The sequence below is a fragment of the Lithobates pipiens genome, unplaced genomic scaffold (assembly GCF_037356315.1).
Source record: "Lithobates pipiens isolate NorthernLeopardFrog02 unplaced genomic scaffold, aLitPip1_a1.2 Scaffold_23, whole genome shotgun sequence".
Classification (NCBI taxonomy): domain Eukaryota; kingdom Metazoa; phylum Chordata; class Amphibia; order Anura; family Ranidae; genus Lithobates; species Lithobates pipiens.
In genome coordinates this window covers 49085989-49109542 of record NW_027507785.1, presented here as the reverse complement: position 1 = coordinate 49109542, position 23554 = coordinate 49085989, and the positions used below count along the sequence as shown (strand labels likewise).

The window sequence follows — 23554 nt, the reverse complement described above, 5'->3', positions numbered from 1 at the left end:
TAGGCACCCAGAATGCGACTTCCAGTCTTTACCTAAACTCCACTGCTCTGAATGATGCATCATTTTGTTTAAATAAAGAGTTTATAAGACACCCCTCCATCACCTCATACCAATTTAATGAGATTCAACAACCTCCCCTCCATACCAACATCATGAGATCCCCAGCCTTGTCGTCTCCACCTGATACCAATATGAGGAGATCACAGGACATCCCTTCTCCACCTTATACCATTTAATGAGATCACCGGCCTACTCTCCCCACCTTGTACAATGCTATACAAAATAAAGGGAGACAGTACTGTTACAATCCACTCCAATCCAGGAGGTTTTAGATTGCCCTACTTGTGAGAGCTTACAATTTAAAGGGAGAAGCAAGTGATACAAAAGATTATAACTGTGGGGGAATGAGTTAAAGGAGAAAGTAAAAGTTTGGTTGTTAGTTGGCTTTGAGATAAGCTTCCATGAAAGGAAGGGATTTCAAGGGTCGCCTTAAAGTGGACAGAGTACGAGATAGCTGGATTGATGATTAGGGTAGGGAGTTCCAAAAGCCAGAAAGGGCTGTGTAGAAATCCTAGAAATAGCATGGAAGGAGATGACGAGGGTGGTAGAGAGCAGGAGGTCTTGGATGCAGCTGAGGGTTGGATGATATTTTGAGAAGAGGTTGATGATGCAGCTCGGGACTGAGTTTTGTATATTGTGGCGGGATTGGCACAGAGGTGCAGTGAACACTGAGCAGTTGGTTAGATGGATGTCTGGCAGCAACATTCATGATATGATAGAGTGAAGAGGGGATAGCCTAAGTAGAGTAGGCCAACAAGGAGAGGGTTGCAACAGTCGAGGCAATGTTTTGTACAGTAGTGGAAGGATTGGAACAGAGATTTCGGTGGACACCGAGTGGTTGGTCAGGTGGATGTCAGGCAGCAACATTCATGGCATGATAGATTGAAGAGGGGATAGCCTGAGTAGAAGTAGGCCAACAAGAAAAGGGATGCAATTGTCAACGTGATGTATGTAGTAGACTTGTGCACAACGGAAAATTTCGTTTAGTTTCGGTTCGTTGTCATTCGTAAAATACATCATTTCGTTCTTTTATATATTCGTTATGTTACATTAATACGTTTTCGGATAATTCGTTATTATTCGTAGAGTGTCAAATTCATTCGTTCGTATTCGTTGAAATTCGCTACTTATGTATGTATAGACATTCGTGATAATGATTCGTAGTTTGGAAAGTCGTTTGTTTATTGAATCTTTTAACACACACAATGACAACGTCTCTTCTCCTCGGCTCAAATACAATACAACACCCTTCTCACTCAGTTCTCAGGAATGCACTTTGCCAGTAATCCAACCTCCGGCACAAAATTAATTAGCTGATTGGACTATAAGATTTACTTTGAGCTGACCTTTTGTTTCATTAGATCATTCGAATTCATTCGTTATATTTTTTTCGTATTCGTTGTTATTCGTTATTTTTTTATTCGGACATTCGGATGCATCCAAATGTCCGAAAGATGCAAAATTCTGCTAAATTTCGATTTGTTACGAAACGAATTGCACAAGCCTAGTATGTAGTGGAGGGATTGGCACAGAGATTCTGTGGACACTGAGCAGTTGCTTAGGTGGATGTCCGCCAGCAACATTCATGACATGATAGAGTGAAGAGAGGATTATCCTGAGTAGAAGTAGGCCAACAAGAAGAGAGTTGTGGTGTAATTTGTTAGGAATGGGGGAATTTTAGATGATGTTGCAGAGATGAAGGCAGAAAGATTGGGACAGTGATTGGATGTTGGGCCAAAAAGGAGAGGTCTGAGGGGAGTGTGTTGATTGCAGTGATGTTGGGTGAGGGGGCACAGGGAGAAAATTGTGAGCTCAGTTTTGGATCACCAGTCTCCTTTCCTACACCTCATAACAATATGATGAGATCACTTGGCCTGGCACAGTGGTGTAGTGGTTAGCACTCTCGCCTAGCAGTAAAAAGGGTTGCTGGTTCGAATCCCAACCACGACACTACCTGCCTGAAGTTTTGCATGTTCTCCCTGTGCCTGTGTGGGTTTCCTTCCACACTCCAAAGACATGCTGGTAGGTTACATTGGCTTCTGTCCAAAATTGGCCCTAGTATATGAATTTGGACCTTGGATTGTGGGCTCCTTGAGGGTAGGGACCGATGTGAATGTGCAATGTACAGGGATAGGTACAATTGTAGACACTGACTCAGGTTGGACTGGTGTCTTTATTCAACCTTACTAACTATGTAACTATCACAGGACACCCCCTCTTCCAACTCATACCAACTTGGTGAGATCACAGGACACACCCCTCCTCCACCTTATACAATATGATGATATCACAGGACACCCCTCTTCCACCTCATACCAATATGATGAGCTCACAGGACACCCTTCCTCTACCTCACACCAATATGATGAGCTCACAGGACACCCTTCATCTACCTCACACCAATATGATGAGCTCACAGGACACCCTTCCTCTACCTCACACCAATATGATGAGCTCACAGGACACCCTTCCTCTACCTCATACCAATATGATGAGCTCACAGGACAGCTCCCCTCCACCTCATACCAATATGATGAGCTCACAGGACACCCTTCCTCTACCTCACCCCAATATGATGAGCTCACAGGACACCCTTCCTCTACCTCACCCCAATATGATGAGCTCACAGGACACCCTTCCTCTACCTCACACCAATATGATGAGCTCACAGGACACCCTTCATCTACCTCACACCAATAGGATGAGCTCACAGGACAGCCTTCCTCTACCTCACACCAATAGGATGAGCTCACAGGACACCCTTCCTCTACCTCACACCAATAGGATGAGCTCACAGGACACCCTTCCTCTACCTCACACCAATATGATGAGCTCACAGGACACCCTTCCTCTACCTCACACCAATATGATGAGATCACAGGACAGCTCCCCTCCACCTCATACCAATATGATGAGATCACTGGCTTCCCCTCCCCCACCTCATATCAACCTTGATGAGATCATCAGACATCACTCCTCCACCTTCTTACCTCCACACACATATAAATGCACTCCACTGATTTCTTACCTGAAGACATGGGACAGAGCACACCGAATGAAAGACTTCATGTTCTCAATGAACAGACTATCCCATTCCCAGATCATTGAGCATACCTCCATGCAGTTGGCATCTCTTGGGAATGTTTAAACATTTTCAGTATATAAAGAGTAATAAAAATTACCCAACATACTGCAGTAAAATTATTATTTTTTTGTTTTTTTTTCTACTCTCTGTCTAAACCTTTTCCACTCTGTTTGTCTTTCTCAGAGGGCTAGAAAACACTGGACCAAAGGTTTAGCAAGAGAGAGTGAAATATAAACAGGTTGTGAGTCTTTATCCTTAAGCCTGAATTTACTGTGACTGACTTCCAAAGGTTTCGTCTTGCCGAAGCCAGGGTAAAACTTCGAGTATATGCCCAAAAGCAGCCAGCGATGCACCCATATTATGTTTTGGTCTAAGGTACCCGTGGACTGTCATGTCATGTTCTGCAGTTTCCCCTGTTCTACAGACCTAACAGAGGTGATGGGATCTTTATGGCACATAATAGGGAAGGTTAGTGGTACTAGGCATTGTACATATAGTGAGGTCTCTAGCTATGGCATGCTCTCTGGCAGGGATAATATGTAGAGTATACTCTGACTTATCTGGATGTTCCAGTGCTGTAGAGTCTCAAACATAGCACACACCCTACTACCCAACGATCCCATGCAGGACAAAAACTGTCCCGGCCTGCAGCCTGATCACCTTTGTGTCCTTCTAAACCTATATATAGGGCATTGCTTTCTTCATGCTGATCACAAAGATGGTGGTACCTAAGGCCCTTTTCCTCAGAAAATAGGTGCAGCAACTCATCCATGACCCCCTAAAAACTCCCCTCCCATAGACACACACTCTGCAAACTGCTTCAAATAGAGGCAGTGGTTACATTTAGCTAGCAATGAGAGGGTCTTACAGGGGCATTAAATACCAGGAGTGCATTACGTACAGAGTTGGGGTGTTGCTATCACCCCTCTTCAGCTCTGACCTCTGCATGCAACCCCTCCTCCACTGTCCCATCTTCTTCCCCCTCCTTAAAAGCTCCACCATCTTTTACATGCCTTACTTTTGTTACTGTGGTGTATTAAGCCGAAGCAACCAGCAAGCTCTAGTATCTCCCCACACACTGTAGGTGGCTCCGCCTCTCTCACTTACAGGTCGATCATCCAGTGGGGGTGTTGGCATCCACACACCACCCTGGGCACCTACATCCCCTTTGCCCCCATTCTGGACCCATTGGGAGCCACTGAGATCAGATCTGTGGGAGCCGTTGGGAGACAAGCTGTCACTCGTAAACGCAGAAGCAGGACTTCTGTGTTTACAAGTGATAGTGGTTTGCAGGGAGCAGAGGGACTGAGTCAGAGGTGGTGGAACCAAGTTCCACCAAGTTCCAGCTGAATAAACCCCTGGTGGTACCTATAGTACAGCGGTCTCCAAATCGTGGCCAGATGTGGGCCTTGGCTTGCCTTTATTTGACCCTTGGGACACTATGTCTTCCACTGACACCAGGGAGGAATTCTGCCACTGACCACCCAGCCTATGACATTGTTTATTCCCACCGATGCCAGGGCATTTTCTACTTCCACTGGCTAGAGTTTGGCCCCCTCTAAAGTTTTAAGGGCAGTAAACTGGCAGTAAACTCCCCATACACTGTAGGTGGCTCCGCCTCTCTCACTTACAGGTCAATCATCCAGTGGGGGTGTTGGCATCCACACACCACCCTGGGCACCTGCATCCCCTTTGCCCCCATCCTGGACCCATTGGGAGCCACTGAGATCAGACCTGTGGGAGCCGTTGGGAGACAAGCTGTCACTTGTAAACGCAGAAGCAGGACTTCTGTGTTTACAAGTGATAGTGGTTTGCAGGGAGCAGAGAGACTGAGTCAGAGGTGGTGGAACCAAGTTCCACCAAGTTCCAGCTGAATAAATCCCTGGTGGTACCTATAGTACAGCGGTCTCCAAATCGTGGCCAGATGTGGCCCTTGGCTTGCCTTTATTTGACCCTTGGGGCACTATGTCTTCCACTGACACCAACAAAGCAGTACTATTTCTCCCACTTACACCAGGGAGGAATTCTGCCACTGACCACCCAGCCTATGACATTTTTTATTCCCACCGATGCCAGGGCATTTTCTACTTCCACTGGCTAGAGTTTGGCCCCCCCTGAAGTTTGAAGGGCAGTAAACTGGCCCTTTGTTTTGAAAGTTTGGAGACCCCCCCCCCTCTGTAGTACTTCAGTGTAGTTCCACTTTCCTTGCAGTTTTCTATGTGATCCTCTGGCTGATACGTACTCAGCATTTATGAAAATATAACTCATTAAGTAGGTAGATAAAGGAACAGGAAGGTTGGGACTATATATGAAGTCCCAACCTTCCTGTTCCTTTATCAAATTGATAGGGATGGAAGCACACGGCCTCACCAGGCCATGGCTTCATATAAAGTGCCAAACCCCCTTGGCTCTTTTTTCTAGTCATTAAGTAGGTATTATTCACTTTTACTAAATCACAGACAGACCCCATAGTTTACCCATCTGGCACAACTCCAACAAAAAAAGGTAGAAAACTTTACTGCTCAATGACTACATACAAACGTTTTTGAAAGGATGGGAGCGTCACGCCAGCTTTATAGTCCTTTAAAATATAATTTTTTAATCGTTTTTTTTAATTTTTTTTGTAAATTATTATCCAAGTATAGTATCCAACAGACCGTACAAAAAAGCAAACATTGTCAAAAAACATACACCAAGGCCACATGAGAAAGCACCTTTGAGAAGGTATAAAGACATAATGCGGTACTGCAATAATGAGCAAGTAAATGGGTGGGGGTGAAATGGAAGAACAATGGGTGGGGGTGAAATGGAGGAACAATCTGCCACTAGAGCAAAGATTGGTTAGAGATGTGCACGACAAAACATTTGTTAAGTTAATAATTTTGTTTTGTTATGTTAGAATGATTCGTTTTTGAAACATTTGTTTTCTATATTCGGTTTTGTTTCATATATTCGTTATTTTCGAATTAATTTGTAATTCAAATTTGAAATTTGAATGTCGGAAGATGCTATATTCCTTCTATTTTAATACATTTTTTTCTATTCTATTTTTCTATTCTATTTTATTCTATCCTTTTATTTTATATTCTATCCTAATCTCTTCTTTTATTTTATATCCTACTCCTCTATTTTGTAAATAGGGCAATTTGAAGTCATCCGGTGGGGAGATCAGGAGGGAATACATCTTAAGCCCCGTACACACGAGAGGACTTATGTCCGACAGACTTCCGAAGGAGTTCCGTCGGAGTTCTGCCGGAGTTCCGACAGAGTTCTGACGGACTTTTCGGCTGAGCGGACTTGGCCACACACAATCACACTAAACTCCGACGGATTTGAACGTGATGACGTACGACTGGATTCGAATAAGGAAGTTCATAGCCAGTAGCCAATAGCTGCCCTAGCGTCGGTTTTAGTCCGTCGGAATAGCATACACACGAGCGAATTTTTCGAAGGGACCGGGTCCGGCGGAGTTCCTTCGGAAAAATTTGAAGCATGTTCCATATTCTAAAGTCCTTCGGACTTTGGCGAGTCAAAAGTCCGTTGCAGCCCACACACGATCGAATAGTCTGACGGAATCAGTCCGTCGGACTTTGGATGTTGAAAAGTCCGCTCGTGTGTACGGGGCTTTAGAGAGCATGTGTGGTAGTATACCACGCTCAGAACAGGGTTCTTCAAAAGTGGTTACTCAGAAAGTCCGAAAGGGAAAGAGAGCTGTTGAAATGTTGAAGCTGCAGAGCCCTTTAAAAGATTTTTATTTTCTAGCTCAGCATTCCCCCTTCATCAGTGCTGAGGCCCCTCCCCCCAAAATCAGTTGGCGGTTACAAAATAAATGTAATTAGTACTAAAGAATACAATAAAACAGAATAGAAAAGAATAGAATAAAATACCACAAAATAGAAAAGAATAGAAAAAATCGGATTAGAATGGAATAGAATGAATATAGCCATCTTCCGAAATTCAAACTCGAATTGATTTGAAAATAAGAATATATACGAAAAAAATCCGAATATACAAAATTAATTACGAAAATGAATCATTCTAACATAATGAACATGACGAAACTAAACTATTAACTTGATGAATGAATCCGAAATTAAGCACATTTTTACGTTGTGCACATCTCTAACCACTGTTCTCTTCACGCTAGTGGTAGATCATTATTATTATACAATATTTATATTTCGCCAACAGTTTGCGCATTGCTTTACAACATGGGGGCAGACAGAACAGTTACGATACAATTTAATACAGGAGGAATCAGAGGGCCCTGCTCGTTAGAGCTTACAATCTAGGAGAGGGGGGAGGTCAAGTGATAAAAAAAGGTAATAACTGTGGGGGATGAGATGATGGAGAAAATCAAAGTACAGTTGTTAGGTGGAGGCAGGATAGGCTTCTCTGAAGAGGTTTGTTTTTAGGGATTGTCTAAAAGCAAACAGAGTAGGAGCTAATCGGACAGATTGGGGTAAGGAGTTCAATAGGATGGGAGAGGCTCTGGAAAAGTCCTGAAGGCGAGCATGGGAGGTGGTCACGAGGGAGATAGAGAAAAGGAGGTCTTGGGAGGAACGAAGAGAACAATTATCTTGGTATTTTGAGACTAGGTTAGTGATGTAGCTGGGGGCTAAATTGTGGATGGCTTTGTAGGTTGTTGTTAGTATTTTGAATTTAATTTGTTGGGTTGAGCTAATGGAGGGATTGACAGAGAGGAGTAGCAGACGCTGAGTGGTTGGTAAGGTGGATGAGCCTGGCAGCAGCATTCATGATGGACTTACGTGGGGATATTCTATGTAAAGGTAAGACAATAAAGAGGGAATTGCAGTTGTCGAGGCGGGAGATGACCAGGGAGTGAAACAGGAGCTTTGTGGTGTCATTGGTTAGAAAGGTACGTATTCTCGTGGTGGTGCGGAGGTTGAGGCGGCAAGATTTGAACGGTGATTTGATGTGGGGCCTAAAGGATAGATCAAAGTTCAGGATTACACCTAGAACCTCGGCATGCGGGGACGGGCTGATAGTTGTTGCATCGAACTTGACAGAGAGATCAGGGGAAGGGGCACGTGGGGAGCATATAATGAGTTTGGTTTTCGATAGATTAAGTTTGAGGAAGTGGTGTGACATCCACGTCTGTTAGAGATTGTTCCTCCATATGGGTTTTCACCCCACCCATTTACTTGCTCGTTATTGTATTACCGTATTACTGTGTCTCTTCAGCTTTTCAAAAATTATGCTTTTTATATGTGGCCTTGGTGTAAGTGTTTGCATGTTTTTTGATGATGTTTTCTTTTTTTATATGGTCTGTTGGATGCTATGATAAATGCTTGAGCGTCCCCTCTCAAAGTGCCGTTAGTTGGATGCCACTGATTAATGAGGGTGCAGGCTGAGGAAAAGGTCCAGACAGACCCAAAGCATAGTGCAAAACAGAAAAAAAAGTAGCCCAACCGCCGCACACCTCACCCAGCCCGAGTGGTAAGCAAGTAAAATAGCTTGCTATGGTCTGGACGAATCAAGCCGAAGCTGCTTTTGAAAATCCTCCCATCCTTTCACAAACTTTAGTAAACTCCTCTTGGGGTCCAGCAAGACCTTACAGTTGCTGGCGAGCAGCCTCCAGGACTGTAAACTGCCCATTGCGTTATAACGCATCTCCATATGGTTCAGCGCTCCTACATCACAAAGATTATAATACATACAAGCCAGGATTATGGGAAAGGCAAAGCCATTTAACAGTCACTGTATATTGTAGCCGTTCTCAAAAACGTGATGATCCTGCCCTCCTGGAGACTGGAGTTGAACAACCAGTTTCTAAAGATATTAGTTATTTCACGGATTCTCACCAGCAAACCATCCTCTATCTTCTAGTTGTAGGAATGGTCATGGTGGTCTTCACCTTCTCCTAAAAAGAGTATAAATGCAGAACATGTACATAATATGAACACAAACTAGCCTTATATCATATTCTGTAATATGATTTTCACCAGTAACGTGGGTTCTCCAGTATGCTCCCGTGATTGCCATATTGCGATTACATTACCACACCCTGTGTTTTCCGAAGCCACCAAACAAGTGACTTCTTTTCTTGAAACGTGCTCCTTTGCAAGAAAGCTGGGCTCTTTTGATTGATCTGCCCCGCGTCCCTCTACTTTCTATCATCCTTTATGTCCCAACAATGCAGAGATGATACACATCAAAGAGACAGGCTGACACTTTAGAACTGTAGGGATAGCATTATGAAAAAACAGACAACATGATAAGTAAGGTGCCTCTTGCGCAAGTCATGGTAGGCAACCACTAACTTGTAGAACCTATGACACAAAGTGATTGTATTTCTTTCTCCAGCACTGTCAGTATTACCAGTCTAACTTACAGGGCTGGCAGCGGGCATTGGACGAAGATCTTATTACGATTATTTGTTCCAGCTGTCGGAGAAGAAGAGAATTGCGTGTAGCGGAATATTATTATCCATGTCTGTCTTGTAGCCTCCATGTCCCCAGAGGTTTATTTTTGTCTTTGTGCTGTTGTCTGTGCTCCCGTTAGTCCAGGGGCCTGTCTATCCTTGTCTGTCAGTGTCGCTCTTCCTCCCTCAGTGTCTGTTTCCTGGCATTTAGTCCTTCAGCTTTTCCAGTTGCAAGATACGATGTGGTCTTCTGTCCACTGGCTTTCATAGCTCTATCCCAGGCTTAGTGACACTAAGTTCCATTAAAAAAAAAAAAATGGGAGCTATTTATCCTACCCTACACCTCTCCAGTTTGTAAATAAAGATACTCCTTAGATCAATACTGTTGATTAAAAAAAAAAAAAGCTTTCCATGCATGGCAGCTGGTTTTGTGATACCGTTTTTGGCAGCGACATTCAAGCTTCTGACACCTCAGAATTCAAAGCAACTGATGCAGGGCTTCTAAATCTAACCAAACTCCCCTAAAGCAAGTCCCGGAATAGGGCAGCCCAAATATCAGGGTTAGTGTCTTAAGCAACTGTTCTTCCAAGGTTTGAGGTCAGTTTTTGATTTACAATCTCATTGGGGTCCTCTGAAGCACATTCGCAGTGATTAGATTCTATCCTCTTTAGAGTTCATCACTTTGAAACCAAGTTACAACTTCTGGAAAACGCCTTCTATTTGACAACTAGTACTAAGATTGCTGGAGGGAACATTGGGCCTATACTCAAGTGTTTACCTTTTTTTTTTTTTTGCATGAGAAAATGAAAAAAATAAATAAAATAACAACCCTTTTACATATGAAACATTTAGTGTTTCACATTATCCAGGCCTCCGATTTGTAGCTGTGCTGTGCCAGTCCTTTGTGTTAGTGGTAACTGTGACCCTTCTGTATGCCGTAGCATGTATTTGTTCCTTGTCTGCTTGTGGCTGCTGTGCTTTTCTGTTTTGCATTTGACTCCATGTATAAGTCTTCCTTACTGCTTTTTCTAGGGTGTCACTTCAAAGGCAGAATCAGGTTCCTAAATGTATGAAAGTCTTCATGGGAACCTCCAAACCTCTAGTATAATGCCACGTACACACGATCAGAATTCTCGTCGGAAGAAGCTCTGATGGTTTTCCCCGACGGAATTCCGCTCAAGCTGTCTTGCCTACACACGGTCACACCAAATTCCGATAGTTTAGAAGGCGGTGACGTACAACACGTACGACGGGACTAGAAAAAAGGAAGTTCAATAGCCAGTAGCCAATAGCTTCTGTCTCGTAGTTGAATCTGATCTGAAATTACCGATTCCGTCGGGAAAATTGAAAGCATGCTATCAATTTTTGGCTGGCGGAAATTCGGACAGCTAAGTTCCCGATGGAGCATACACACACGGTCGCATTTTCCGATGAAAAGCTCTCATCGGTCATTTTCTAGCCGGATTTCCGATCGTGTGTACGCGGCATTAGAGTTAACGAGCTCGCATAAATTCAAGCAAAAAGTTTCAAAAACTGTTTGCCAAATCTTATTTTAAAGTGTAACAACACTTGTTAGAACCTCCATTCGCCTTTTTATTGGTGTGTGGGACCTCATTGGGGGATTTTCCCATCATTTCCGAGAGGGGAAATCCTTTGAACAAGGACACAGACCACAATAAAAAAAAAGAAAAAAGCTTACTAGCCTAAAAGTATTTTTTTGTTTTTGTCGTTGTGTCCTCATTGGGAAGATTTTCTCCTCAAGAACAACATAAAATTTTTATGCCTGGAGTTCCACTCAAGATACCAGAACATAGCACTTTGAAGAACAAAGCATGCTTATTAGTAACTGAAAGAACGTTTTTACAAAGAGCCATTATATCCGTATTCATTTATTAAAATGAGCCTCTTTCTTTCCTCAGGATGGTAAGAGGAAAACATTTAATGTCCTTGTTTTCTGATTGCAAAGAAAGCTGCCCCCCCCCCCGCGCGCATTGGACATCTCTACATTCTTGGACTCATCAGCCTTGCCAGTGTTGTTCTCTGCTTTTCCTGTCTGCAGTTTTCCTGCTCCATTAGATTGTATTCTTCTTTTGAATTTGTAAAAGATTTAACATGGCCAAAGAAAAGAGGCAAACTACCACCCAGTCCACCAAAAAACCAAGTTGTACCATCTCCAAGAGTAACATTTTTATTGAGTATAACCTCATATAATAAGGGTCAAAGGGAGGTAAAAACGTGCCATCGTCCAATTTGAAACATTGAAAGGTAGAAGGTGGCACCCCTAAAGGAACCCTGAATGCGCCCTGGTTGAAAAAGGCTGCCATACATTTTACTCTTGGAGATTGAAAGGTAGAAGGGTGAAAATGTGAGGACAGTTGGTGATGCTGACCAATACACAAGGACACCCAGACGGGCTAATGGACTATCACGACACTGATACACAGACCCAAAGTTTAAGATAAAAACATATATAAATTTTAATACAATTCAACCAAAAATAGATACAAAAATATAAAAAAAAATCCCACAAATACACAAATTCTCAACAGGTACCCGCGTAGGGCTAGAGTTGAGGTGGGGTATACAGGGATCCTCTACCGGTTTTTGCGGTGTACCCGTTTCTTCAGGAAGAAATTGTCTACAGGATAAAAATTAAATTGAAACAAACCATACATTTATTTAATTAACAGATTACAGCTCAAAGTGAAGAAGGAGATAGGCTCACCTGTCGGGACACGTTCAATGGCGAGAGGACTCAACAAAATCTACCAATTTCTATGATTCCCAGTAACCTGTTATTAATGATGGTGATTTGCAATCCCCCTTGTCCACCATGGGGGGAATTTTGTTGAGTCCTCTCGCCATTGATCATGTCTAGGCCCCTGTACACACGGTCGGAGATTTCGACAACCAAATCCGTCAGATTTTGTCCGTCGGATCTTGTCCGAAACTGTTGCATACACACGGTCGGACTAAGTTGTCGAAAAATCCGATCATTCAGAACGTGATGACGTAATTTTGTTACGATGGGACTATGTTCAGGCTAGTAGCCAATAGCTTTGATGTAGGAATTTGATCTGAGCATGCGTGGCACTTGGTCCGATCAAAATTCTCTACACATGATCGGAGTATGTCCGATCGAACCAGTTGGTCGGAAAATATTTCCAACAAGTTGGAAAATTGGGTCCGACGGATATTCCGACGAAATCAGTCCGATGCATACCACACACAGTCGGATTATCCGACAACACGGTCCGATAGGACACATTCTGACGGATTCTCCGACCGTGTGTACAAGGGCCTAGGTGAGTGAGCATCTCTCCTTCTTCACTTTGAACTGTAATCTGTTAATTAAATAAATTTATGCTTTGTTTCAATGTAATTCTTATCCTGCAGCCAATTTCCTCCTGAAGAAGCGGGTACACCGCAAAACTGGTACAGGATCCCTGTATACCCCACCAAAACTCTACGGGGGTACCTGTTGGGAATTTGTGCATGTGTGGGATATTTTTTAATATGTTTATATCTATTTTTGGTTGAACTGTATTAAAATTTATATTTTTTTTATCTTAAACCTAGGGTCTGTGTATCAGTGTCGTGATAGTCCATTAGCCCGTCTGGGTGTCCTTGTGTATTGGTCAGCATCACCAACTGTCCTCCCTTTTTCACCCTTCTACCTTTCAATCTCCAAGAGTAAAATGTATGTCAGCCTTTTTCAACCAGGGTGCGTTCAGGGTTCCTTTAGGGGTGCCATGGCAAAATGCCTAAAATGTGCCCAAAGATTGTATACAAGCCAGGGGGTGGCTGAGGCCTGCCTTTTAGTTACACAAAGCCATAGGTTTTCATTGTGCACTATTATAACCTTCCAACTGCCAATGTCTTAATAACCAATGACATCAATGAATGATGAGGAGGATGTTGGGCGCCTGCACAGCATCCTTGTTTGCCCTTCTCCTGCCCCTCTCTGTCAGCACTGGGGTCATATTAGCTAAGAGAGGGAGAAAAACTGAGGGAGAAGAGAAACACTGGAATACTAGTCAGTAAAAGTGTGCAAAGCTGGAGGAACAAATCACCTCTAATGTTGGGTGGCTCACGTGTGTGGATGCTGCTTCGATATGTAAAACTATTAGTTTAGTTATTTACATTTTAGAATGGAGTGGCTCAAGATTGCACATCATTTTAAAGGGTGCCTTGACTGCAAAAGGGTTGAGCTACACTGATGTATGGTGTCTTTGATCAACTTATGATGATCCCTAAAAAGATAACAATTGATGGTCACACTTTGTGTACATGGATTATATCTGGTTTTTAATTAATAACCGGCTTTATTTTATTTTTTTAAATCAAGTCATGTCTATTGAGTAGAAAAAGGCTAATGCCCTGTACACACAGTCGAAAATTCAGATGGAAAAAGTCAGATCGGATTATGTTGTCGGAAAATACGATCGTGTGTGGGCTCTATTGGACTGTTTCTGTCAGATTTTCCGACACACAAAGATTGAGAGCAGGATCTAAAATTTTCCAACAACAAAATCCGATCGCATAAATTCCGATCTTTTGTTGACAATTCCGACGGACAAAGTGCCACGCATGCTCAGAATAAAGCTATTGGCTACTGGCCTGTTTATAGTCCCGATGTACGTGTTGTACGTCACCTCGATCAGAACGAATGGATTTTCCAACAACTTTGTGCGACCGTGTGTATGCAACACAAGTTTCGGACAAAATCTGTCGGGAAAAATCCGACGGATTTTGTGGTCATAATGTTCGACCGTGTGTACAGGGCATAAAGGTTTTTTTTAACATTTCCAGTACAAAAAGAAACAAAAGAAACACACAAATAATCCAAGTGTGTTACATACAACTTGCAAAGTAAACCATTAAATCACCCACCCACCCTACCAATCCACCCCAAGGTCTCCAAACAGTAGAGCCTTAGAACCCATCACAATTGTTGGCAATAGTAAAGTATAAATGAATGGCTGTGTAAACTCTCTCATGACACTGTATAAGTGCAGTCAAATCTAGACAATACAAGATATAATATACATCAATATGCAATAAAAGATACTCATATGCAACCCTCTTGGCTGAAGTCTGGTCAATTGTTTACGTAGCACTCAGAATGCCTGGCTATGGCGCCCAAAGGCAGAATATCATTTACTATAGAAAATTTTACAACACACGGTTTATCACTCCTAGAAAAGCACACCTAATAAGAAAACAGAGTGACCTCAGTCTACATCTAAGCCCTTGTACACACGATCGGAGATTCCGACGGAATGTGTCCGATCGGAGCGTTTTGTCGGATATTCCGACTGTGTGTGGTCTGCATCGGACTGTTTCCGTCGCAATATCCGTCGGACCAAATTTTCCAACTTGCCGGAAATATTTTCCGACAAAATGCTCCGATCGGACATACTACCGATCATGTGTAGAGAATTCCGCTCGGACAAAGTGCCACGCATGCTCAGATCAAATTCCTACATCAAAGCTATTGGCTACTAGCCTGAACATAGTCCTGTCGTAACGAAATTACGTCATCACGTTCTGAACGATCGGATTTTCCGACAACTTCGTGCGACCGTGTGTATGCAACAGTTTCGGACAAAATCGTCAGACAAAATCCGACGGATTTGGTTGTCGGAATCTCCGATCGTGTGTACAAGGGTTAATGGTACAACAGTAGTGCTTAATCTCTAATATGTTTTTGTTCTACGAGGTAAAACTAAAGTCCCATCCACTATTATCCTCCATCCTCTATGGATTGGGTGGTAGAGTGCCTCTTTTCTTTGCTCAAATTAGGGATGGTACCCATAGAAGTGTTTTTATGATCATCACAAACCCACCCCTTGGCCCCCTTTTGTATTATTTAACATGGCCATGCACCACTAGCACTACCCCAGGATAAATTCCAACTTCCACCATTTGGTATTGATCGCGAAGACCCTTATGGTGGCCAGTGATCTATGTAGTCTTCAAGACTAATAATATTTTAGACACGTGAAAGCACAACACTGAGCTGCCTTGTCCTCTGATGTTTTGAACTTGTGCTGCCTGTTCTGCCCTTTTCTAATAGCTGCTTTGTGCCGTGGGGGCCTCTTATGACTCCTACCTTTCCAACCCTAGTGTAGAAATGGCAAGTCTAAATCGCTTTTGTGTGTTTCATCCTCTTTTTTTTTTTCTTTTCTTTTCTTCTCCCAACTCCCTTCACACAGATCCGCGTCGTGAAGGCATTCCGTAGCTCTCTCTATGAAGGTTTAGAAAAACCGGACTCTCGAACTTCCATTCACAACTTCATGACCCATCCAGAGTTTAAGATAGAAGAATCTCAGCCTCACATCCCTCTTATTGATGACACAGATCTGGAGGAAGATCCTGCCCTGAAACAAAACTCTAGCCAGCCCCCTTCACCGAACAAGAACAACAATGCGGTTGACAGTGGGATAAACCTCACTACGGAGACCAGCAAATCAGCTACCTCTTCCAGCCCGGGGAGCCCCATTCACAGCCTGGAGACGTCCCTTTAGCTGGAGATGGCACTGCTTCCTTAATCACCAAAAACAAAAAAAAAACAAGGAATACTTGTGTCTGGCTCAGTAAGATGTTTTCACATTTTTGGAGGCCCGGCAGAGGAAGCTGCGTGTCCAAGCAGTGCTGGCAGTGAGATTGTGGCGGGTTTTTTTATGACGGCCTGATGCTGCTGCCTCCGGAAAAAAAACAGAAAGACAAACTAGGAAAAAAAAAACAAAAGACACTATCCAACCATGTTCCTGCATGAATGTACACTAACAATCCCTCCTTATACTGCTTTGATTTTTTTTTTTTTTTTTTTTTACATACACTTCTGGGACTTTCCTTGCACAGGGATGTGAAAGACAAGAAAGAGAAAGAGTTTTCCCCAGACAACAGTATTTATCTGGTTAATTGACACATGAGACACAAAACTGCTAACAAGGCAAAGACCTCGTGCTCAGACCTTTCTAGTCAAATACTATTTTTTGAAGTTGACTTGCATAGGGGATTTTACGGCACCCAAAATGACGAAGGAGCATATACAAAACATTTCTGTAGGAGAGGTGCGTGTGTCAGAGTGTGTGTGTGTGTGTGTGCGCGCGCGTGTATGTACAGTATATATATATTTATATATACATACTGTATGTATAAATCCCTTCATATGAACCTGAGAAAACAAAAAAAAAAGTACCATGGCATATCTTCGCAGCCAGGGGTGGAAAATGACCACGCCCTTCCATATATTTTCTGTCTCTTTGAAAAAAAAAAAAATTGAAATATGTGTATAAACCCTTTATGCATGCATATGAGAAGGGGAAAACATTGTACCCTTATGAGAAAATATGAGGTTAAAAGATATTTAAAAAAAAAAAAAAAAGACAAAAAAATAATATATAATTATAATACTGCAAGCAGGGTGCACGAAAAGGTTATGTCTATTTCTATATACTGTGTGTAGTGGAGAACATGCACAAGGCATTCCACCCACTGGACCGTTTCCATGTGCAATGTGGCTGGACATTGCTTCATCAGACCAGCCAAGACCCACACCGACATGGCACAACCACCATGGAACTTGGGACAAGGAGTAGATGTTATTGTAAAAACATTGATTGTTTTTACCATTATTTTTTTCCCCATTAGGGGTTACAATAGCAATAATTCCCTTTGTGTCTGACCGCCAAGGTTCTTACCTTGATGGGCTGCTACTACAACACGTTAATTATTTGCTTCTGTAAAAGCTACAGCTTGTTTTGTTACATTCATTTTCTTTAGGGATCCTAGACAGACACCCTCAGAGAACACAATACTTTGGCAGGTTGCCTTATTTCAGTCTCAACTATTTATTATAGCGGTTTGTGTCCTGGGAAGAAGAATGTAAGTTTACAGTCTCATGAAGATGCTATGGAGTAAAAGGTCGGGACAAAAGGAAAGATTAAGGTGAAGCAATGTGAAATCACAGTAACATTGTTCGTTGTGGGGACAGTCTGCTTTAATAGTATACCAATTGTGCCCCCAAAGTTCTTTCCTCCAAATTAAGAGAATAGGAAGCCTCCAAAGAAAAAGCCCTTGGCAGCAGAATAGGAAGCCTCCAAGGAAAGAGCCATTGGCAGCAGAATAGGAAGCCCTCCAAAGAAAGAGCCTTTGGCATTAGTATAGGAAGCCTCCAAAGAAAAAGCCCTTGGCACTAGTATAGGAAGCCTCCAAAGCAAGAGCCCTTGGTATTAGAATAGGAAGCCTCCAAAGAAAGAGCCTGTGGCATTAGAATAGGAAACCTCCAAAGAAAGAGCCCTTGGCAGCAGAATAAGAAGCTTCCAAAGATAGAGCCCTTGGCAGCAGAATAGGAAGCCTCCAAAGAACGAGCCCATAGCAGCAGAATAGGAAGCCTCCAAAGAACGAGCCCTTGGCAGCAGAATAGGAAGCCTCCAAAGAAGGAGCCCATGGCAGCAGAATAGGAAGCCTCCAAAGAACGAGCCCTTGGCAGCAGAATAGGAAGCCTCAAAGAACGAGCCCATGGCAGCAGAATAGGAAGCCTCCAAAGAACGAGCACTTGGCAGCAGAATAGGAAGCCTCCAAAGTAAGACCCCTTGGCAGCAGAATAGGAAGCCTCAAAGAACTAGCCCTTGGCAGCAGAATAGGAAGCCTCCAAAGTAAGAGCCCTTGGCAGCAGAATAGGAAGCCTCCAAAGTAAGAGCCCTTGGCAGCAGAATAGGAAGCCTCCAAAGAACGAGCCCATGGCAGCAGAATAGGAAGCGTCCAAAGAACGAGCCCTTGGCAGCAGAATAGGAAGCCTCCAAAGTAAGAGCCCTTGGCAGCAGAATAGGAAGCCTCAAAGAACGAGCTCATGGCAACAGAATAGGAAGCCTCCAAAGAACGAGCCCTTGGCAGCAGAATAGGAAGCCTCCAAAGAAGGAGCCCTTGGCAGCAGAATTGAAAGCCTCCAAAGAATGAGCCCTTGGCAGCAGAATAGGAAGCCTCCAAAGTAAGAGCCCTTGGCACTAGAAGCTTCCAAAAAAAAAGAACCCTTTGCAGCAGAATAGGAAGCCCCCTAAAGAAAGAGCCATATGCACTAGAATAGGAAGCCTCCAAAGAAAGAACCCTTGGCAACAGAATAGTAAGCCCCCCAAAGAAAGAGCACTTGGTAGCAGAAAGGACTGCTGGGAGATGTGCGGGATGACATTAGGTGTACATATAAGTCAGTTTATGTGCAATAAACACCTGTTGGAGCACTCAGCCACTGACACGGCATGCCTTAACGCATCATCATTCTGTCCATGTCTGATATAGTTAAACTGAAATGTGTTATACAAGACCGTAAAGATTTATATTCTCTTACAATTAGCAGTGTTGAAAATGATGTACGGGTATACTGAAGACAGAAGGAATCATATGTTTTAGGACTATAACTATTAGAGAATTCCCATTCCCACTGTGTAGAAAATATTTGATATAACTGATTGCACAGCAGATTGCTGGAAGACTGAGAATGATTAATATGGATTAGTGTGAATATAAGAAAAAAATGAAAAGCTCAGTTCACATAACAAAAACTCTAGTTTAAAAATACGTCAAAGTTTACAAAAAAGAATAAAAATTTTAGGTTTTAATTTAAATAGAGACATATTTTTGTAATAATGATGTGAGAGCTCGAGTTAAAACTTTGGGGTTATTCTATAGAATTAAGAACAAGAGACCAGAAAAATGTATAATAAGTGATTTAATTGTAAGTTTTATTTTTTCACATAGACCTGTAATTAAAAATAAATACCATTAAAGTAGAAACTTAAAATACCAAAAAAAAAAAAAGTTTACAAAAGCAGTAAGAAATTCCATAATTATATTTTGTGCGGGGCATATTTTCATTGTCAACAAAGTTGCCTTTTTTATGTTTTTCTTTTTTTTACATGATAAATGGCAAAAATGCATTAATTACATTTTCTGCATGGTCACACTGTTTAACAATAAACCATATCCTTCAAAAGCAATTCATTAGCCCAGTTAGGAAAAGCCCCAACATAAGTGATTTAAAGCTTTGATTTATAAAGACAAAAAAGTTTGATTTATAGGTTTTTAAAGTCCACAATTACTGCAAAGAATCCCCAAATAGGTTTCTCACCCCCCCCCCCCCGTTACCCAGACAAATAAATCCACCTATTTCGGACTCTGAAGTTGAGTGGATCCACTTCTATTGTCATAATTCCCCTAATTGACAGTGGCTGTAAAAAGATGTATGGGTAAGATAGCAATTGTGTCTACAAAGTTCTTTCCTCCAAATTATGAGAATAGGAAGCCTCCAAAGAGAGAGCCCTTGGCAGCAGAATATTATGCCTCCAAAGAAAGAGTCCTTGGCAGCAGAATAGTATGCCTCCAAAGAAAGAGCCCTTGGGAGCAGAATAAAAAAGCCTCCAAAGAAAGAGACCCATAGAAATAGAGCAGAAAGCACTGTTGGGAGATGTGTGGGATGCCCAAATACTCAGCATCCCCAAATAGGTTTTTCGCCCCTCCACTGCACCAACAAACAGGTGGATTTATCTTGTATCGGATAACTTTAAAAAACATATATTTCAAACTCTTAAGTTGGGTGGCTCATCTTCTATTCTGAGTCCATAATTGATGGTGGTTGTAAAAAAGATGTATGGATAAGATACAAATTGTGCCCCTGAAGTTCTTTCCTCCAAATTATGTCAATAGGAAGACTCCAAAGAAAGAGCCCTTGGCAGCAGAATAGGAAGCCTCCAAAGAAAGAGTCCTTGGCAACAGAATAGGAAGCCTCCAAAGAAAGAGTCCTTGGCAACAGAATAGGAAGCCTCCAAAGAAAGAGCCCTTGGCAGCAGAATAGGAAGCCTCCAAAGAAAGAGCCCTTGGCAACAGAATAGGAAGCCTTCAAAGAAAGAGCCCCAAAGAAAGAGAGCCGAAAGGACTGCTGGGAGATGTGTGGGATGCCCAATTACTCAGAATCCCCAAATAGCTTTCTCACCCCTCCACTGCACCGACAAACAGGTGGATTTAACTTATAACACGTAACATTAATGAACCTGTTTCAGACTCTGTAGTTGGGTGGCTTCACTTCTATTCTTAGTCCACATTTGATGGTGGTTGTAAATAGATGTATAGATAAGATATAGAGAAATGAAAAAACAACAGCGCGACTATGAATCCGATCAAATTGAATCCAAATCATGGAACAAGACGTCATTTTTATCCAAATATAATTTAGAATTTTTGCAAATTCAATAGATATCTTCCCCAGAATAGGAACCTCTTTAGTGAGCCAGTCCCTATGTAAGGAAGGTTTAGGAGTGCAACAGATTGAAGATGTGAGGAGTTTGAACTGCTAATCATTCCAAAAGCCACGGTGGTAGTTTTACTAAACTCGTGAGGGAACCATAACTCGCAAAACTTTAACCAGCTCTCAAATGTCAATTAAATTAAGCCCTCAGATGTCCCCTTTTACTAATACGGATGGTCCTTGGTATTGAAGTATCTCAAGGAAGAACTGTTCTTTCTCCCTAAAGCAACAGATTCAGATACTCGCCCCATTCTACACACTGTGAAGATGAAACACGATAGTTGACTTAAGAAACTCTTAAAATATAACGACAACTAATGTCTACCCCCTCCAGGCGTTCCAGGCCTGGGTGTTTTTTTCGCCAAATGATCCCTCTTCTGAAGTCACAGCTGTAGGTTTCTTTGAATGAGGCTCGGGACGGGCAGCTGGGTTCAGCTCCTGCCCCGTTGACGTTCCAACTCTAAAATGACCAGGGAATGACAGAAACAAGGCAAACGCGTGAAATACCAAGATCTGACCACATCAAAGTATTTTGTATTTCTGATTTTTTTTTGATTTTTTTATTTTTTTAGATTAAATGATCTGAATTAGATTTCACACAAAACCCAACCTGTTGTATCACAACTGCCATTTCGAAAGCATGTATCTGAGCAATAAGTACACCTGTCAGTCATCTCTCGGACTGCACAAGCCATGCCCTCGACCTCCAGGCCGTGCCCAATGACTTTAGGACATTTAGCAGTTAAGATGTACATAGTGTGACTGCATGCATTGTCTTTTGTAGCAAACACTGATGCTCAATGGAGCAGCTCAATGCACACAGGGGCCTGGCTACACTATGTGATTCCATACAACATGTAGTAGTGTGTAAAAAAAAAAAAAAAAAACATTCATGAGCTGCCATTCAGGAATCTTCTTAACAATCAAAAAAAAAACAAAAAAACGCTGAAAGTCCAGAGAAACTAGCCGGATTTCCCGAGGGGACAGCTATTCCTCCCACACAATGGCGCGCCGCGTACTTTGTTTGTAGTAAGGAAGATTCGTCACTTGCAAATCGCTTTCTGTATCTCTGTCTGTCCCCTTTCTATGAAATGTTTGCACGCATATTCACAGCCTAAAAGAATAACAGCTCCCTGATGTGAGTGGCGTTCAGGAAATGGAATTAATGTGTATTTTTTTTTTTTTCAAAAGCTCGTTATAACACAAATATGCTTTCTACATTCTGTAATTAGCAGCATGGGAGATGTGAAAAAAATAAATAAAAAATAGGCAAAAAATATAAATATATACAAAGATATATAAATATATAAATATATATAAAAAAAAAAAAAAACGGTACAGTTGTCCATTCGGTAAACGATTTCCTCTATCTATGCTAAAAGAAAAAAAAAAAAAAAGACTGCTTTACTGTTTAAGATTTTTTTTTTTTTTTTTTTTTTTTTTTAGCAGCGAGGGAGAAAATCTTTTTTTTTTTTTGGTTCACCCATTTTTACATACTTTTTTTAATTCTAGATAATACTAATTGTAAATAAAATAAAAAAGCCGTTATGTCTATGTTCATTTAATACTATGCAAAAGGTTATGCTGTATCGCTGTTCCTCCTCCTGCAGTGTGATACTGGAATGTTTGTGGTTTCAAACAAGCAAAAATTGAAAAAAAAAAAAAAAACACAAAAAGCAAAAAAATAAAAACAAATAAAAAAATTACCAATGTACATGATTTTATAAAACGAGGACACAGTGATGCCGAGCTCCTACTCTTGCTGCTCCGATTGTCTTTTTGGATGACTCGTGGCAGGAGCACAAGTGGAAACATTTAAGCGTTGAAAAAAATAACAAAAAATAAAAAAATAAAATGAAAAAAATAAATAAATTCACAAAGCAGCATGAACCTGGTGGTCCGGAGTCACTGTTATTATCTGCTTGTATTGTGTCACGTCTGACTGCTTACACCACGGCACGTTCCTATGATATGCAATGAAATGGACACGGAAGACACATGAACGTGTCTGTAGGCCAGCAATACACAGACATGCGTTACTATAGCACTAAAAGAGCAACCATTGTTTTATCTTCTGTTAGATGTCTATAGGTTTTGGTCTTAGAAGTTGCACAATATATAAAAAAAAAAAAAAGTGAAGAAGTAAATTTCTTTATAAATTTAGGCCAATATGTATCCTGCTACAGACTTTTGGTAAAAAAAAAAAAAAAAAAATCCCAATAAGCGTATATATTGATTGGTTTGCGCAAAGGTTATGGCGTCTACAAACTGTGGAATATTTTTATTTATTTTTCTTTACTAGTAATGGCGACAATCAGCGACTTATCAGCGACCGGACTTTCCGGCAGACTAGGTCCGATGGAATAAGTCCGTCGGACAATCCGATCCTGTGTGGGCTAATCCGATCGTTTTCGCAAAAAAATAAAAATAAATAAAACGGACCTAAAAATAGAACATGTTTCAAATCTGTCCGACGGACTCAATTCCTAGTCGAACCTAGTCCGGTTGTGTGTACGCGACATTATAGTGGGACTGCAATATTGCGGAGGACAGTCGGACACTAACTGACAGTTTTTGGGGACCAGTGGCATGAATACAGTGATCAGTGCTAAAAGTATGAACTGTCACTGTACTAATGATACTGTGGGAAGGGATTAAAGAGGAACTAAACCCTGATGGGTTTTTTTTATGCCCTGTACACACAGTCGGACACTGCGAC

At 41.8% G+C, this 23554-nt stretch overlaps 1 protein-coding gene across 1 annotated transcript in view; it reads left to right on the top strand.

Annotated features, from left to right (window-relative positions):
- The window catches only part of ATP2B2 (ATPase plasma membrane Ca2+ transporting 2), a gene marked incomplete in the record, with an annotated part of 240335 nt that extends 217610 nt beyond the window's left edge, over positions 1-22725 (top strand). The window contains 1 exon segment of the mRNA XM_077451567.1: positions 15749-22725. Within this exon segment, the coding sequence (XP_077307693.1) occupies positions 15749-16060 (312 nt within the window).
- Positions 22726-23554: the final 829 nt, after the last annotated feature.